Consider the following 19,967-nt stretch of genomic DNA (forward strand, 5'->3'; position numbering starts at 1 on the left):
GCACAGCACAGTGCTGCTCATGTGTGACCCATAAGAGACCAGTCAACAGGTTTATGCTTTTATTCTACTCATCTACTATAGAAAATGAATACACTGTAATGCACATTTCTTGTGCATGCTAAACACATCTCCTTTGTTTTATTAATCTTGAAATTTTGTCGTAAAATATATTTTTGGGTATCTGGTAACACTTTACTGTCAAATTATAGAGCTTTTTCCTGGGAATTAGTATATGTCAAGGTGTTCAGTAACGTGTAAATCAAGGAAGCAGAAAAAGATTTATTATTACATTTTTATGAATATGTGTGTGTGTTACAGACTAAGCCAAGAGAGCTCCTGTTACACAGATCCTTGCTTGCTAATCCATTTATCCCACAGTCCATGCTATAAACTTATATACTCACACAGTTATAATAATGTCTGTATCCCATGAGCTGCTGGAGAATATGCAAAAAGCAGCAGCCTAAGGCATTTGCACCCTCACCAACCCAGCAGCCCACACTCCCCTCCCTCCTATTTCCAATAATACAAAAAATATAAACAAGGTGCAATAAATTCATGGCAAAAAGTGTAACATTTTTTGCTGATATCAATTACTGCTTTAGCTTACAGATAATTGGTGGTGGCCATTTCATCATTTTTATACACAGATCGGTTTGTTATGTGCAAATTTTGAAAGGTTCACAGAGAATGTTTCTATAGTAAAGCAGTGTCCTTGTGCTCTGGAGATCTATGTTCTAGTCCATTCTGATCCTGAATTGGCTGAATTCAATTTAAAGCATGCACTACTGATATTACCTGCAGCTAAAAGCCTTTTTCCTCTTTGGAGCACAATGGGAAGTATAAGATACAGAGACTTTGTTATGTTTAAAGTCATTTTGAGGAATATTTATGCTCTCCATATCATGGTTTATACAGATAAGAACATAAAGATCATATAGCTTTTCTGTATCCTCCTTCCCTTTTAGAACCTGCTGAACACAATTACTGTTATTTTTCCAAGTATAATGTATTGTTACATTCACGAAAACTGAGATGAGAGAGAGAATAGGAGTCCTGTCAGTGCTGTGTCATCTCCACCCACCCTCTTAATCTCATATTCGCTTTCTTTCTTTCTGACTGCTCCACTCTCTTGCTTCCTCGCACACACACATATTAACTCTCTACTGTTTACCTTTTCTTTATTTGGAGATGGTGCTTACATTCTGGACAAGATGACCAATATCACGTCCCCTTCATCTTCCCACTGCCAGGGTCATGTAGGTACAAAAGTGCTGGTGACCACAGTATACTCCTTGTTTTCTGTATCTGGCACTTTGGCTAATGTCCTGGTCATTTATCTGGTCTGCTCTTTCAAGAAACTTAAGACAACTAGTAATGCCTTCATTGTGAATGGTTGTGTTTCTGATCTTCTAGTCTGTGCTTTCTGGATGCCACAGGAAGTCATTTTGCTTTCAACAGGTCGGGTTGAGAACCACGCTTACAGAGTCTTCATGGAGGGTGTATTTTTCCTTTGGATGACTGTCTCCCTTCTCTCCCATGCTCTCATTGCTCTGAATCGGTTTGTGATGATCACCAAACTGCCTACTGTTTACCACACAGTCTATCAAAAGCGCAATACAGAGTGGATGATCGCCATGGCTTGGGTGCTACCACTGGCTTTTCTTCTCCCTTGGCTATTTGGTCAGAGGCCCCGTGAGATTTCACTCTCATGTCCACAGCTACGACTCTATGTGTTTTTGGGGCAAGAGGTTTCAGTTTCCAGTACCTACACAGCTATTCTCTCTGCTGTCACTGTGTTGAGCCAGACAGCCATTGTCCTTCACTGTTATTTTCGTATCTTTAGGAAAGTTCAGATCAGTTTGAAGAGGGTAAGTGTCCTTAATTTCCAAGTAGTGCACAACCTACCCTGCTCCTGCCCTCGTAAGGACAAACGATTGGGTCTGTATGTATTGATTGTATGTTGCGTGTTTGCACTCACCACAGAGCCTTTTGCTTGGACAGTCCTGTATGGCCTCTTCCAGCCCCTGCCCAGAACTTTGATAACAGGAAGCTGGCTTCTGTTCTGCCTTCTTTTTGTGCTCAATCCTTTCATTTACACCTGGAAGAATGAAGAGTTCAGACGATCCTTTAGAGCTATTGTAGGGGGTGAACTATGGAAAAATACAGCCATCGCTGCTGATCCAGCTGTTCAGACCATTTCTCAAAATGAACCATAAGTGAAATTCATGCAACAGTTAGTTCTCTTATCCTCTGCATCTCAAAGCCACTAGACAGTATCTCAAGGGAGCCTTTCCCTCGGAAATCGAAGCAGATTTTTGACTCTGTGTTGTGCTCAGGCTCTTCACTTTTGTATTGATGGTTTCCATGGAAACCTTCTACATGCAGCATCCCCATCTCCACAGGCTAGAAAAACGAGACCATTGCTGTGATCTGTAAATGATGCGACAAACAGCCGTATATGCACACAGAAATGTACAGTGTATTCATTGGTACCAGGACACATTTTGTACAGAAGTGACTGGAGTTATATTTGCATCTATTTTTAAAATAAATATACAGGTCTCCAGAATGGTGAGTGTTTTTTTATTAAACCCCAAAACAGCTCCTTAGAATAAGTAATTTCCTGATTGTATTTCACATAGCGAGATGTAAACAGAGAGACTTGTATGACAGATAAACCTCATTTTTTGATAACTGTTGTCCAATGACCCCTAAGCTTAGCTTCTCAAGAGCAGCCCAGACTAGTGACTTGCAGAGGGTTGGGTACCCATGGGTTACCCGCAAAAAAAGTGGGTCATGGCTGCGGGTCTTATCTATAGCAAATTTTACTCCTCTAAACATTTTTTAAACAGTTTTTATACTTTTCTTGTTGCCCCACCCACTTTTGATGATGTCACTTCCAGTTTGCTGTGGGTAGAAGGTCTGTGCAAGTTGTGGGTCTGGGCACGGGTTGCATGTCACAGGTCTGGGTTGAAAAATCGAACCCATGCAGGACTCTAGCCCAGACCACACTGAGCATGTGCAGGGGCGCTGACACTCAAAAGATGGCAAATTCCTACATCAGTACTGTGATTGGCTGCGGAATCTCTCTGTTGGTACAGTAAGTTCAGTATATAAAATACAGCATTTCTAGCCATATTTAGTTTTAGTCTTTAGGTCTTTAGCTCCATAAAATAATGTTGTGGCTAGAAATCAATTTCACAGTGCTTTCTCTTAGTGCTAGAAAAAATTGTGTTTAATGGCACTGTTATAACTATATGGCTAGGCGTAGTGCCATTATTGCCTTGGCCAAAGGCACAGTGACAAAGTGTTTCAGAAAATTACATTCATATACATATTTACGTATGTATTTATATATATTCTAATGTAAGCAACTTTACTACTTCAAAGCGCCTACTAGAAAAAAGAGAGAAAGAACAAAAGAGCTCTTTGCAGTTGTATCACAAAGGAGGTTCATTAATCAGTCGGGCGTCATAGAAAAATCAGATTTCAAGGCTTTGCTTTTGATTTCTATTCATTTCAGAAACAAAATCTAAATAAAATAAAAACCCACAACAAACAAACATTTAGGCACAGATTTATCAAAATGTTAGATTAGAGCTCAATGCAAGAAAATTCACCCACTGCCTATTCATTCCTATGGGATCGTTAAAAGCATTTATCAATGGGTGAAAGTTAGAGTTCACCATTTGATAAATACAATTCTAAAAATCCCATAGGAATGAATAGAAAGTGGGTGCATTTTTTTGGGGTGAGCTTACAGTATGGGGCACATTATCTTCTGTGTATATAACCTTACGTGAATTGAACACCAAACAGCAATATTTAAGTGTAAGGTTATGGTGCCAGGCCACATTGGGTGGGTTTTTGACAAAGGCGAAAGGAAAAAAATGGATCATGACCCTAGAAAGGTCATAAAAATGGAGTCAAAATTCCATGATGCAAAGCAAGGTTTCAAAGAGCTAATACTAAACTACACACATATATCTGGTAAAGTAAGGTACTACCGTACATTAAATTCTGTGTTTGTACACTGGTTCTGGTTACTCTTTCCGCTCCTGACACATTGAATTAAATATAAGAATGCAGGAAACAAGATTTCAACAGAACAATGCTGCATGCAGATAATTTTAGGTGAAAAAAAAATGTACCTTATGTCTCTCCCCCAGTTTTATATAATAAAGAAAGTGTAATTTTTAGCATCTTTCCAATATACATTCATTACAATTCTTTAATGATTTTAAAGTTATTTGTAAACATTATGTGAAATCAGCGTCTGCCTGTTTATATTCTCTGCACTCTTGGCTTCTTAACAGACAGGATAAACACTGCTTTCAATTACCATAAAAAAAATTGTAGTTAATATATACCGGAAGTTACAATTTTTTATGCGCAATAATCAGTTTTTGGGAGGAGAAGCCCTTTAAACAAAGGTTTGCTATTTAGCAATGGCCAGGTACTAGGTACAACTAAAAAGAGGGTGTGAAGGGCATAAAATAAATCAGGTACATAAGGTATTTAGCAACCAAGCAGCAGGTAGCATTCAATAGCGTAACTATAGAGGAAGCAGACTCACGCTCATGGGTAGGGGTCTGCTTCCTCCATAGCAGCTTTTTTCCTTGAAATTTTGCATGCCCACTGCAAATTATCAGCAGCAAGCAGGCACATGTATGTTAGTGGGTGTGAGGGGAGTGGTGGGTAGGCTGCTGTGCGCACTGCTCACACTCTGTCCCTGCCAGGTCATTAAGTTGCTGGTAGCATTTACTGATCATCTGTATATGGGTTTCTAGAGCTTGGGAACCTTTGCACCATTTATTACATTAGCCCAATAAGTGCCTTTTAGATATCACTGTAAGTATTACCAAGTGTGTGCAAAGGCTTATGAACTGTCATTATGCATAAAGGCAGCATCAACAAAGGGTAAATAAAGGTAAAAATAATTCTGCCTATGTTTCAATTATAGACTGCCTTGCTTTTTAGAGTACAGGGTAAACTTTATAGCACAAGTAAGAAACGTAACAAAAAAGACCTATAAACAAAGGGTTACACCAGATATATGCATAAAAAATAAAATAGGCAGCTCCATGCTCATATATGCTTCTTCCAGTTGCCAAGGTTTAGGGTTCAACTCACAATTTATTTATATATAAAATAGTATCACAATGGCTTGGATACTATGCTTGTTTAAGAACTCATCCAGGCCGCTCTTAAAGGCATTAACCAACCTCACTGCCCTCACCGTGAAAAACCACCTACGTGGCTTCAAATGAAAGTTCTGTTCCTCTAATCTAAAGGGGGGGCCTCTGGTGTGCTGATCGTTCCTATAATCCCCTCTAATGTACTTGTACAGAGTAATCATGTCCCCTGGCAAGCGCCTCTTTTCCAGAGAAAACAACCTCGACAGTCTAACCTCATAGCTTAAATCTTCCATCCCCTTTACCAGTTTAGTTGCAGTCTCTGCACTTTCTCCAGCTCATTAATATCCCTCTTAAGGACTGGAGCCCAAAACTGCACTGCATACTCAAGGTGAGGCCTTACCAGGGACCTATAAAGAGGCAAATCACGTTTTCATCCCTTGAGTCAATGCCCTTTTTTATACAAGACAGCACTTTATTTGCTTTAGTAGCCAACGAATGGCATTGCCTGGAATTAGACATCTTGTTATCTACAAAAACCCCTAGATTCTTCTCCATTAAGGATACCCCCAACATACTATCATTTAGTAGGTAGCTTGCGTTTATATTATTTCTACCAAAGTGCATAACTTTGCATTTGTCCACACTTTTCCAGTTTTCCAATTTTGTCAAATCGCTCTGCAAAGCGGCAACATCCTACATGGAACTTATAGTTTTGCAAAATTTAGGGGCACATTTACTAATCCACGAACGTTCGAAAAGCTTCCGAATGCGTTTTTTTTTCGTAATGATCGGTATTTTGCGATTTTTCCATAAATTGTCGCGACTTTTCTGTAGCCGTTACGACTTTTTCGTAGCGTTACGACTTGCGCGAATTGTCGTGACTTTTTCGTAGCCGTCACGCCAAGTATGAAAGTTTTGGATTCATTCAAGCTTCAGTATCGTGACTTTCCTTGGTTCAGGTTGGAGCTGCAGAGTGCCATTGAGTCCTATGGGAGGCTTCCAAAATCATGCAAAGTCTGAAAGTTTTGCCCGCCGTTTACGAGCGCTCAATACGAAAAAGTCGCGACAATATACGAGCAAATCGTAACGGCTAAGAAAAAGTTGTGACTTTTTGTGCAAGTCGTAACGGCTACGAAAAAGTCGTAACGGCGAAGAAAAAATCACAAATAATACGAAAAAGTCACAAAATTTTCATTTCCAATCCAAATTTTTCCCATTCAGATTTGGATTCGTGGATTAGTAAATGTGCCCCTTAGTGTCCTCAGCAAAAATAGAAACAGTACTGTCTATGCCCACCTCCAGGTCATTAATAAACAAGTTAAAAAGCAAAGGACCAAGGACTGACCCCTGCGGTACTCCACTAACAACACTGGTCCAATTAGAAAATGCTCCATTTACCCACACTCTTTGTAATTTATTCTTCAGCCAGTTCTCTATCCAATTACAAATATTATGTTCTAGGCCAATATTATCATTATCCTTCTGTGAGGTACTGTATCAAACGCTTTAGCAAAGTCCAAGTAGATGACATCAACTGCCATTCCAGCATCAAGGTTCCTACTCACCTCCTCATAAAAGGCGAAAAACCATATGCCAGCATAAAACCATGCTGGCACAAACTTACCGTATTGTGAACTGCAATGTATTCAAGTATCCTATTCTGTATTACCCCTATAGTTTTCAGGCTAAGAATGGGATCCCTTTTTAAATAACGGCACCACATTAGCAATCCGCCAGTCTCTCGGCACCATGCCAGACCTCAATGAATCCAGAAAAATTAAGTGAAGAGGTTTGGCAATCACAGCGCTCAGCTCATTTAATATGGACTTTTGTTTACCTTTAAATGTTCAAGTCTCTTTTGAATTTCCTCCCGAGTGACCCATGCGTCAGTAGCTATATTACTAGAACTGGGCATATTAAAAAGGAAGCCTTCATTAGCTGGCTCCTCAGACCAAAGTCTGCACATCTAAAATTGAGCGTTTTAGTTACTCCCTTATAGAGCTGTCTTAGCAGCATTATCTCAAAGGAGACCATATTATGATCACTGTTCCCCAAATGCTCACCCACACAAATATTAGAGATGAGTTCATTATTATTAGATATCAATATCACCAGGTCCAAAATAGAGTCATTCCTAGTAGGTACTTGAACTGCTTGAAATAAAAAGTTGTCATTTAGCATATTTACAAAACTACTAGCTTTTTCTGATTTAGTCACCCTATTACTCCAGTCAATGTCCGGCCTTCATTTTGGTCTCAGCGTTGAAAAATTTGGCCTAGCTATTTTGGAATTCCAGGTTGCCTATAAAAGGGAGCCAAAATGAATATGTGGTTTGAAGGCCCATTTTTGCTCTAGTTTGTTTTCAAGTTTTCCAAGCTGCATTGAGAATGGGAAGAAATTATGTTGAACTTCTTTTGGTAGGTATGGTGAGGTTATAACTATGGCTGTGTGAATTTGCTTGGTTGAGTGTCGGTTATGGGTGAAGCCCATAGTAGGTTTTGATCGTGTTTGTAATCGTGTAGGGACTGAGTTTTACCTGCAACTTACTTGCTTTCAAGGTTAAAACCCCCAATGGGGGGATCCTCAATCATTCTGTCATAAGGTTTGGTTTTCTTTACAAAGTCTGTTCACATTGCTTAGTAGAAAAAAAGGTAAAAGGAGGGGTGAGATTGGAAAGGTCAAGGGGGGGGGTCTTCATTCACTAGAGCTGTAACAGTTAGGTTTGGAGCGAGAAACAGTGTATCGCTCTGGGAGCTGTTGTGTGGTCATACACTATCAGTTGTTTAGAGAGCATCTCTTACACCATTTAGGTTTACATGGGCTTTGTGTACTCAACAGGCTAACTCTTGTGGCAGTAATAGTTGGTTCTATTTTTGGAATAGTTGGCTGGCAGAGCTTTCAACTCCTACAGTAGGCACTGTTGAATTTAGAGTATTATGGCTTTTTTGATTCGGACATTGCTGGCACTCCGTGTCAATATATGCCTCAATCAATGGATAAAGCCACTTCACCAACTTTCAGCACTGTCCTCAGTTGTCAGTCCTCCCTGTGCAGTGCTCGATATCTCTGGTGTTCCTGGTTGCAGTACATGGTGGGGAAGCTTGGGAGTAGGTGTTATGGCCCATTGGCTTGCTTGGAATATTACAGGTGATCAGGATTGGCAGAGTACAGTCACTGCCTGGGCAAGCAAGCACGGCTGCAATACAGGATATATTGCTGTTCACGTTATATATTCAGTACTCACTGCGGCCTGTGCTTGATTAATGGCATTGTTGTTCAGTGGCCTTGCTGATCACTGCTAGGTAAGTCGCCTCCCCAGTGTAGCTGCATGTGGCAGGTAGGGCGGTCTGCACACTGGCGGCCACATAACGTGTTCGTGGGGATGGTGTAGGCTTCAGCTCCTGTGTTCTGTGCTTCAACTTTGTACACTGGATTTTGGTGGTATAGGTGCTTGTTTCACTCCTTGCTTGAATCAGTAATCTCTGCTGTGTACTGTGAGCTTGTAGTTGTCACCCGCAAGGGTAATTTGGGGGCTGATGGTAGCTGATTAAGGCAGGTGAGGTGAGGAGCATACATGCGTCCATCTTCTTGCCACCCCCCCCCCCACCACCACCAGATTTCCCCATAAAAATCAAATTCCATTACTTAAAACAAAATCAGTACTGACATGATGAAACCAAGTGTGTTTCCTTAACAGCATCATTAACCAAATATAATTTCAAACTGTTCCATAGTATGTAGCTTTGTTATCACTTTGCAGCAAGATATATAGACAAAAGCCCCAAAGATATTCCAGCATGACTCAGATAATGGCTGCTATTTTATACAAGTCAAATTATTGTTTGAACTTTGGTTATTAATTGCATGCAATGTATAATTCTCAGTTACAAGTGTCATTAGTGATTAAGGTATATATTAACAGGCATTTTGGGGGTTAATCCAAATAAGTGGACTTAACCCCTAGGCGACCATATAATGATCAATCTCGATATGTTTAAAAAGTAATATTTATTAACATCTCTGCCAGCAAATATTTAAAAACCTAACTCATAAAATCATGTGCAGCACAAATCAAGGGGGGCTAATAAGACCAAAGCCCTAATGAAGAGTATTATGGAGGCCTTGGAATGTTTGAGAAGTGCCTCTGTAAGTGCCACCCTCTGGGTTTGTGTGTGTTTCTCAAGGGATGTGTTAATATTGAGTATTTCTGTTAGGTTGCCTAGCTGATAAATAAAAGCATTGGTAATAAAAAGCCACAATAAAAATAAAAAGTATGGACAAAAGGCCATTTGTTGGCCCAAGTGTAGTAACACTCTGGCACAGGGCCAAACAAGTACCATTTCTATTATTAAATAATACGCTCCACACCCTCGAATGTAGGAGAATCTAATTTTATAAAAACTTTAAAGAAACAGTTCAGTGTAAAATGAAACTGGGTAAGAGCTGAAAGCAGGAAGTAGAGTTCTGTCCATTATGTTAGACATCTGTAAGCTCTACGGGGCACTTATATATATATACATATATGTATTTATTGTATTTATTTATTATATCACTTGTCCTCCCTGTGTGTAATTTTGTATTCTGTAAGACTGTACAGCGCTGCGTACCCTTGTGGCGCTTTATAAATAAAGTTATACATACATACATACATCTGCTCACTCCAGCCTTTATAGATTACATTTTTGCCTAACTAACGATATTATAAATATTATCTATTTTACCCAGTTTAATTTTTACACTGAACCATTCTTTAAGGGGAGGGCTTCATAGGTTGGTTCTATGGCCCCTTATACTTGATTTTTAAATCTTCATATTTTATATACCCAACAACTGCTTATGTCACATAGAATAATATCAGTACAGTACCTGCACTGGAGCAAACACATGTAATATGCTTCCATGTGAAAGTGCCTACGATAATCTCCCCAGTATCTCTTAGCTTTTTTCTCAGTGCATAATAATTAACTAGAGCATTGCAATCCAGATCTTGGTTTGGAACCTGGAATTTATTCAGCTTGCTCTAATGCCAAAATCACAGCAGAAATGCAACAAGATCCTGCACACAGTACACATTTTTGCCCCGTGGATAGTTGCTTCCCTAGATGCCTGCTGTTAGCATCAAACTAGACACAAAATTGTGAAAATGGAGTCACACACACCATATTCTATATATTCATGGGACCATGAGGACCCTCCCAACCCATAGGTTATCCTTTTGTTTTACATCCAGCGGCTTGTACACTCAATGCAGGTAGGTTTAAACCCAGGTAATAAGAGGCTTTATACATTGTCTGGGTGGGTAGGTTTCTACATTGTCTTTACTTCCAGGAGGTTTGTATATCTATAATTCAGGAATTACATTGTATGTTATATGGGGAGGTTTGTGTATGGAGTGTATCTGAAAAAGCTTTTGTATTGTGTAATGAATATCTGAATAGTGGAAATGCTGCTTGCAGCTGATGGGAGCTTGGTCTGTGAAATTCAGTTTACAGCTGGAACAAAGTGTTCAGTGTAATGGTAAGGAGTACAGTGCGGGGGCATGTCAGTGAAATAAAGACATGTAATTAACACTTCATTCCAGGCAGAACTGCTTCTAACAAAGTGCAACCAACATATGATGGAAATCCATTGCTGTCTGGGCTTGTTGTATAATATGCAGTAAGTTACATATATGTATAGTACAATTTGCCATTTCTCAGTCTGACCATTCAAATGTGCATTTTTATAGTGCTCTGTATTATATTGCAGTTTTTAGCCATATCTGAAGCATTGCATATTGATTCAGACATTGCAGAGCTACCTTTACCTGTGTATTGCGTAAATATTAAAAATAAACCAGCCTTATAATTTATTTATATGGAGATTACATACAGCTGACTTTTAAAAATGACAATTTTGCAATAGAAGGTGTATGAGTGTATAGAACATTGTTGGGGGGGGGGGTTAAAATCTTTTGCTAAGGTTAAGTTGGGCTCCAGAATACAACAATGTAGTATAAATTATGCTTGTAGTTAGGGACTTTGTAGACAACATTAATCAATGACAATATTAATGGCTAATTTTTGTTCAGCCAAAGTAAACTTTGCAATAACAAAATGGAAGGTGCAACTGGCATGGGCCCCTGGCCACTGATGCCCAAGAAATTTCACTTCTTCAAGACTCTGGTACCCGAGATGGGCGACTAGTATCCCCGTGGCCTATCAACCTAAAGTAAAATGTACCTTTTTGTTTGCAAATTTTTTCCGTTATTTCCTTTCTGTTTTCTTCCCTCTTCTCTCTTTTGTTCTGTTGCAAATCTGTCACTTCCTTCTCACAAACTCAGTATAAACAGAAAATTGTCTAAAAATTGTTCGTACTGCATTTTATTATTAGCATAACTTAATTATATCCAGAAGCTTCTGACAGTATTATACAATATAACAATGTATATGCAACTGCAGAGTTAAAATCACCTTAGGGCTCATTTACAATGCCCCATGCAGTCTGCAAAGTGCAAAAAAGTCTGTGCTTTGAACTACTAGTGCTGCCTATGTTGGGCAGTGCTTAATGCAAATGAGGAGGGTATGGGGAGGCACATAGGCAGAGTCAGGAGGTGCAACCCCAGCTCCATCCTTACTTTCAGCCTTAGAGACAGTAACGACAGTAGCCACAGGCCCCCATACGGCCTGTGCCTCCTGCCACACTTACCTTGGGCAAAAGAGGACTAGATAGGGCTTGCTCTAAGGTTAGTAATAGGGTAGCTAGTGGAGTAGTCAGATGCTTCACTGAGGAGAGCAAAACGGTTAGTTCCCCATGCATGAACCATAAGGCTAGGAACTCAAGCATATAGATTAGGAATAGAGAGAATTCTTTCACCATTGTGAGGCACTGGGTTGCGCCTCCTGGTGTTGCTCTTTGCATGGATCGCCTGGGGCTGTAAGTGCTATTAAATAACACTAAGGGCTGTTCTCTTGTACTTGTGCCCCCCATGGTGGTAAATTACCCCTCTTAACTGCAAAGTTTTTTCACCTTCCCATTGACTCCAATGTATTTTGGTGAAATGCATTCCCTCATGAGGCACAGAGGTGGCTAGCTGAAGATTTTGACTGCAATAAAATAGTGCACAAGCTGAGAATAGGGCCATTGCTATATAGTCCAATGACCTCCGACTAGCACATTTTACATTCCAGCACTCCAAAGTCATCAAATTTGTAAAAATTAATATTACTATTATATTATTGACTACTAGATTATCTATAAGTGCCTGCCGCATCTGGCAAATTTTGCTTCAAGAAATAGTGCACTGCTCCCCAAACATAAGAACTTTGCCTCTCTTTTTTGGGGCATGGATTAACAAAAAATGTTTGTTGCAGCTGGTAAAACTGACAATTTCACTGTGTAACTGTACCAGGAGAAAAAGTTTGCTTATCCCTACAAATGAAGTGTGTAGTTTGGTGGGTATTCAAGAGTCAAATCCCCTTTTTTTTGTTTTTTTTTTTAAAAGGGGGTAATTTAAAAAGATCAAATTGCAAAAGTGCTGTGGAAAAATTGCATGAAATGTGTGGATTCCAGCAGAATTGTCCCAAAAGCTTTTGAAACACCTCTTCTGCTGTTTAACATGTCTGTGTCACTGAAAGAAATACACATTACATTGAATGTAAGAACACAGAAACAGCAATGCACAACTGAAACAGAAGCCCATGATTCATAAAGGGGTAAAAGCACTTAATTCCATGTTTTTTCTCTCACTCAGTCCAACTCCACACACAGTGGGGGCAGGATACACACCCCCAATACACGGCAGTGCAAAAGGTTACAGCGCTACAGTAGCAACAGGAAAGTAAAACCACAGGCCGCTCACAGCATTACTGGCTGTATGACGTGTCTGGGAACCACCGTCTGCTTCAAAACAATTCTGTAAAACCCAAGGGAAGGCATTCATTTTACTTTCCAATTAATCATATTGGTCATTTATTTTACTGTTTAAAAAAATGCCCGAACTCTCCAATTACTAAAGCAAGGGAAAACAGACATTATTCTCATTATGTTGTAAAACACTATTGCAGCTTTCTGTTTTTGCAAGAGGCTAGCATGTTCCTTTCTTTCCGCAACCCAAATATATACAGTCAGGCTACATGGCTTTTGTCAAAATGTACCCTAGTGTGTGTCTATTGCAGGGTAGTTAGACTACAAGCTCCACTAGGAGAGGGACTAATATGAACAATTAGCTGTTATCAAGTGATGCTTAAAATGCTGGAATTTTTAAATACAAAGATGCTAAGATGATGCTAGAACAGATGCCTGCGGGAGACGTACAATAAAGGGGTAGCTGGGCAGAAAAGCACTTATTTTCCCATTAATAATACCTATGGAGTGGATCAACACTCAAAGAATCTCTAAATCATCTGGCTGTATATATGAAAGGGTAACTTTACCATATTTTCTTTTCTCTTCCTATCTGTTTGTCTAGCAAAATTTAAGAAGCTCAATGTATATTTTCTACTGGTAGAGTTTACAGTTCAGCATTACCTAAGCAGCCATTGTCTCTCTGTGCAGCTGGTCATAACCTTTTTTATTACCTCCCATGGGCATCCCATGCAGTGGGATAACTACTGTACAGCAGAGGGCAGCCTGGTATGGACCCACAGCGCCCCCACCACTGGACTTACACTCCTGCCTGCCCCTCAAACCCTTTCTCCACCCATCAACCATATGGACCATCAGACCACACAAGGAATTTGTTCAGTAAAAGGAAGAGCATGCAACTGCTCCCAGGAAAATTTAGCAGCACTTTTAGTCCCTTCTACAAGTATATATTACTTTCTGGAATTTGTCTGATACTGTTGAAAACTGTACAGGATCAACTGGCACAGGAAAATTGCATAGTGGCAGGTGATTGGGAAGGGAAGGCAGAAAGGCCTGAGCGGCACTGAGCGCAACTATATGGAAGTGCTAGGAACTTATTTTGACAAAAGTTCCTTTAATGAAAGTGGTTTTACATGCAAGTGACTGCAGGGAAATTACGGGGACCGCAACTGCACTTTCAAATATATATGAGCCCTTTACACCATTTAGCTTTTTAGACAAAGCTTACATCTCTCACTGGTCAGAAATTCAAAAATGTGCACCTGCTTTGAGGGCACTGGGGTAACGTCAAAGGAGTGGGTGAGCAACATGGTTGGGGATCACTGTCCTAGAAGAACCAGACTTTCCTAAAGCTGGTTGTGATTGGATCATAATGGCTGCCAATGCAGACAGAGGCCCACGTCAATGTGTAATGTTGTCCTCATCTGAAAGAAAAACCTGTTCAACATATATTGGTCAGGCATGCCCACAGGGGGGCTGGGTACACGGGTAAATAAGCTGCCAATGCAATCCACAAAAAGTTCCTACATAAGCTATTAACTAGTGAATCTTAATGAATATCTTAAGGCAGTGCTGTAAAACTAGAGGCCTGTGGGCTGCATGTGGCACTCTTCTATGCCCCATAAACAGTTCAAGGGCTCCACTGATACGTTGGAGGACATCATCATTTCATTATTGTCTGTGTCACTAAAAGATTTCTTCAATAAAATGTAATGTAAAAAAAAACAAATGGGGCTTTCATCAACAAAGCACAGAGTATATGGAATGATGAAGGCTTGCCTTCTGGAAATCTGTGTGGTGGGAGAGGTAGCTGTGCATTGCTCAAGTATATTTCTATGAAGTATGGTTTGAAAATACAATCTCTGACATCTGACCATTTCAGGAAATTGCTGCCCATAAAACACAGAAATATCAACTTCTCACTTTTATAAACCAAGTGCGCAAACTTCCTGATAAAATTCTCATGACCAATATAGCTACGGGGGGAAGTTAATCAAAGTGTCATAATGAGTTACATTTCTAGTCTACATTTCTGGAACACAGAGTTAATAATGTGCTTCGAAACAGAAGGGGCTGAAGGGGCACATTGGCACTTGCCACAAGTTAAAAAGGAGTACATATGGGCATAAGTAAATAGCACCACTAGGTGGTTTCATTACTGTTGGAATAGGCAGCAGCTAAACATAGCAATACATGCAAAGATACACTTGTCTGACCCTCGGGCTAAACAATCAGAGCTACATCCAGACCACATTAAGGAGCATTCCTTGTTCCAATGGGATGTTTAAATTTCACTTATCACTATGTATGCATGTATGTAAAAAAATGATCTGGTAGCGGGAAAGATCAGAATGGTATTGCCATCTCTAGCGCCCATACGCAAGGAGATAAGCTGCCGAATTTGCCTGAAGGAGCCAAAATGGCAGCTTAAAGGACATGTCAACCCCAAAAATAATGTTTTGCCTAATAAAACAAAACACAATTCTAAGCAACTTTCCAATATCAATTCATTAAAAATTATTAGTGCTTTAAAAGTTATTTGTAAATGTGATTGCAATAAGAAAGAAGCATCTGCTGAACTCTTGGTTGTTACTTGTTAAAGGAACAGTAACACCAAAATATGAAAGTGTATAAAAGTAATTACAGTATAATGTACTGTTGCCCTGCATTGCTACAACTGGTGTGTTTGCCTTAGAAGGACTACTATGGTTTATATAAACAAAGCTGCTGTGTAGCCATGGGGGCAGCCATTCAAATGAGAAAAGCCACAGGTAATGTAGCAGATAACAGATAAAACCCCATTATATTCTACAGAGCTTATCTGTTATCTGCTTTGTAACCTGTGCCTTTTCTCCCTTTTTCCAGCTTGAATGGCTGCCCCCTTGGTTACACAGCAGCTTATTATATAAACTATAGTAGGGTTTCTGTAGCCAACACACTAATTTTACCAATGCAGGGCAACAATACATTATATTCTAATTACTTTAAAACACTTTCACTTTTTGGTGTTACTGTTCCTTTAAACAGCTCCTCCTGCAAAACAGGTCTGTAAAATCTCCTAGCGGTTGTTACATTGTTTCAAACACCAGAGCCACCAGGGCAGAGAATAGAAAGCACAGGCAAACACTGCTTTGAATGTATATTGCAATGTTGCTTAGAATTGAGTTTTCTTTTATTAGGCAAAACGTATTTTTGGGGTTGACATGTCCTTTAAACCTGCCTGTGGCCAGCTTTGTAATTTTCATTTCCTATTATCCAGATGATAGTACAGCACTGCTCTTATACTTAGAAGTGCAAATCTCTGTACATGTGAAACTACTCGCAGTAGAGGGGTGTCAAATTATAAACCCATGTCCATCCTATGTGATGCCATGTTTGCGGTGAGTTCCATTTGCACACCAAAACAAAAGTTTATCACTCCTGTTTCTACATATTTTTGGGGTAACTTGGGGTGAGCTCAATAATGCTAAAATTCTTGGAATAACGCCGCATTGTGGGTAAAAGCACAGCCAGTTGTGATGATTTTTGCACTTAGCATTTTGCCCTTTCTAGTCCCACACTCTTTGAATGTATAAGGTTGGCTTTGTTATATTCTCATCGAGAGAGATAACTGTTTTAATCAATGATATAATTTAAAATAAACATAAAAGACCAGAATATAGTGCCAGATATAGATGTTGTCCGTTTACTTGCAGCAGATAATGACTTACACTAAACAGAAACCTAAGGCTTGGCTGTGCTCCAGAGTAGCCAATGGAATGCTGGCACTTTCTCAATTGTTGTGGAAATTCCCAGAATACAGAGACATTGCCAGACACAAAAAGAGATGCTAGATATGTTTTCACTAATATCTATATGCGAATGTACAAGAAATCGGCAGGTTTATGGGAATCAGAGCATGTAGAACTATGCTAACCTCTCTAATCTCATGTATTGTTTACTATGGGGATCATACTGCATAACGTACTGAATATAACAGCTGAAAATAAAGGCTACATGGGAAATTGTGCTATTTCATGACAGACTGGGTACAGTTCTGCAGTTATGCATGGGCTTAGTTGTTAAAGAGACCCCTGTAAAAATGAAGGCCCTTTGTACTTCAATCACAGTAATACTGGGGCTACTTTACCAACAGGGTCAGACTGGGTTGGTGGGACAAAGGAAAAAAACCCAGTGGGCCCGGAATTCATAGGCCTTCCAGACCCAGGCCGGCTCCCCCGACCCAGAGGGGCTTACTCTGATACCAGTTTCATCTTATGTGTCTGATGCAAACTTTGCAAATTCTAATGTATTTTACTAACTGGTGTAAAATTTTGTGCTTCTCATATATGGCACTGATACACTGGAATTCACATTGTGGATATGGCAAGCCCCCATATCACCACTAGAATTTTAGTCCTTAACAGCATAAATCAATACAATCATACCCTTTGTTTTTTTAGGTTGTAAGCTCCATTTAGGTTGTAAGCACTATGCACTACTGAATGTTATTTATAAATACGTTTATCATTAATAATAAGTGTCAGGCAAAAGCAAACTACTTATTGGAAGTTTTAAAACATGTAATTTTAACAAGTGCTAATCAGAAATACATAAAAATGCAAAAATATATTTAAAATTTTAAATTTAAAAACTATGAGTCAGTTTTGGGATAACAGATTTGGGTAGGAATCAGTGACACTGTAAATCTCCATTTAATTCAGTTTTGTTGTTCAAACAGCTTAGAAGTGCAGGTTGAACATCCCTGATTTCTTTATTTCAGTGATCCCCAACCTTTTTCACTAGCGAGTCACAGTCAAATGTAAAAAGACTTGGAGAGCAACACAAGCATCATAGAAATTCATGGAGGTGCTAAATAAGGGCTGTGATTGGCTATTAGGCAGTCTCTATGCACACTATCAGCTTACAGGGGGCTTTATATGGTAGTAAATCTTGTTTTTATTCAACCAAAACTTGCCCCCAAATCAGGAATTCAAAAATAACTACCTGGTTTGGGGGCACTGAGAGCAACATCCAAGGGGTTGGGGAGCAACATGTTACCCCGAGCCACTAGTTGGGGATCATTGCTTTATTTCATTTCTCAGATAGAGGCCCCAGTCTCATGGCTTTACCAAGGATTCCCTCTTTCCTGACTGATACAGGCTGCCACATTTGGTATGAATTGGATAGTGGAGAGAGTTTAGGGCAGGAAGATTCATAAGTCATATGACGTAAGTCATACGAAAGGGTGTAAACAATATATATATATATATACATATATACACACACACACAAATTAATTATACTTACGAATTTACTGTATTTGGCAACAGTATATTAAAGATACAATGCACAAAGGAATGAGAAATGAGTGTAAATATGTGAGGGCAAAAGATGCTTCATAGCCAAAATTGGTGCCAAGGAAATGGATGGGGGCACTGCAGTGATGGCACAATCATTGACAGAAACAAATGTCAGAAGGAAATGTAATCAGAGGCTGGGGAAAGGAATTCAGTGTTATCAAGTTATGTTTTAAGAAGTAGGAGGACATGAAAGACTTAATAGCTAAGAGCTTTTGTTATAAGTCTACAGATGGGGTAAGAATTTCAGGGGATTTTGCTATTCTCAGCACAAATATTGTACTGAAATCGGTAACTGCTGATTAGATATCAACAGCAAATGGAGAACTTTAAAATGCTGGTGTGATATAAGCCTATGACTAAAGCTGGCTCATCCAGAGTCAGCAACATATCTGCCATATAAAGGCCCTTCACCTGCCTGACAGATATTTGGCTGAAAATTGGTTAGATATCTATCCTGCAGGTTATAATATCTAATGGCATTAATTACGTTTTTCCCAGTGGGATTGGGACATAGACCTGCATTATGATCTGTTCATTGACCCTAGGGCCAAATTATCAGATCAGCCAGATTTGGCCCAGCTCCTTGATGGCCTAGTTAGGCAAAGATCTGCTCATGTCCCAACCTCATCTAAGTGGATCTTTACATGTATCTTTAGTGTTAAGCGCTTAAACATTTACATACATGGTGATTAGTTACACATTACTTTACCAGTATGTATTAGCCTTCATTGATAGTGTTCCAGGGGCTTACCCAGTGTCATAATTAGATGTTATTGGGCCCCACAGCAAATTCAATTTGGGACCCCTATAGTTGACCTATTCTATCAAGATATATTGAAATTGCTCTATAATTAGGGCCTTATTGCCCCCCTACACTCCTGGTCCCCCCTGCAACCACATGGTCTGGTTGCTCTGTAGTTACGCCTTTGGGCTCACCTGCATACATGTTCCATGCCTAACAAATGTGGCATCCTAACAGCCAACTAACAACATGGTCTTGCTTCCAAATAGAGATAGAAGGTACTGTGCAATCAGAATGGATAACCAAGTAGTGGTTATCTCTTGAGAATATCTGAGAAGAGGTCTGCCTGTCAGCACACATGGCAATTCTTAATCAATAACAATAGTGGTGGTGATAGAAACAGAGAAATATTTTGACCACCAATGTTCTCTGCCAGGAGGCAAACATGGTTGAAATGCTCATGTACCATAGGCAAAAATGTTACATTTTTGGGACATGCAGTGGGTTCTTAAATGAGAAGGAAAGGTAAAAACTAAGTAAGCTTTATCAGAAAGGTCTATGTAAATACAGCCATAAGCACTCACAGAAACGCGACAGGATTTCTGGTCCCCTTTTTTGTAAACATGATGTTCCAGTGTCTGACTTCCTCTCTCAGAAACATCCTTAATTCCTGCAGCCAGAGTCTGAGCAGTTCTCTCCTCTCTCCCCTCTCCTGCTCCCCCCTCCCATAAGAATGTTAAGAACTCCCTTCCCCCTCCCTTAGGAATGTGTGATCTGAGCTATAATGGCTAGACTGCAAACAGGAAGCTATTTAAAATGGCAGCTGTTGTCTTAAGCAATTGGATAAAGCTTCTAGGGCTCTTTACTCAGGTATGACAATGCTTTCTGCAGAATAAA

At 39.7% G+C, this 19,967-nt stretch overlaps 1 protein-coding gene across 1 annotated transcript; it reads left to right on the plus strand.

The window, feature by feature from the left end:
• The first annotated feature begins 611 nt into the window (after positions 1-611).
• Positions 612-2,550, plus strand: gpr88 (G protein-coupled receptor 88). Its single transcript, XM_002934143.5, has one exon. It carries the CDS (start codon positions 1,215-1,217, stop codon positions 2,217-2,219), a length of 1,005 nt encoding a protein of 334 aa, XP_002934189.1. The 5' UTR covers positions 612-1,214; the 3' UTR covers positions 2,220-2,550.
• The last annotated feature ends 17,417 nt before the right edge of the window (positions 2,551-19,967 follow it).

The sequence above is a fragment of the Xenopus tropicalis genome, chromosome 4, assembly GCF_000004195.4.
Source record: "Xenopus tropicalis strain Nigerian chromosome 4, UCB_Xtro_10.0, whole genome shotgun sequence".
In the NCBI taxonomy this organism is placed as follows: domain Eukaryota; kingdom Metazoa; phylum Chordata; class Amphibia; order Anura; family Pipidae; genus Xenopus; species Xenopus tropicalis.

Coding starts and splice junctions, on each gene's coding strand:
- gpr88 (XM_002934143.5), top strand. CDS start 1,215: ATGACCAATATCACGTCCCCTTCATCTTCCCACTGCCAGGGTCATGTA.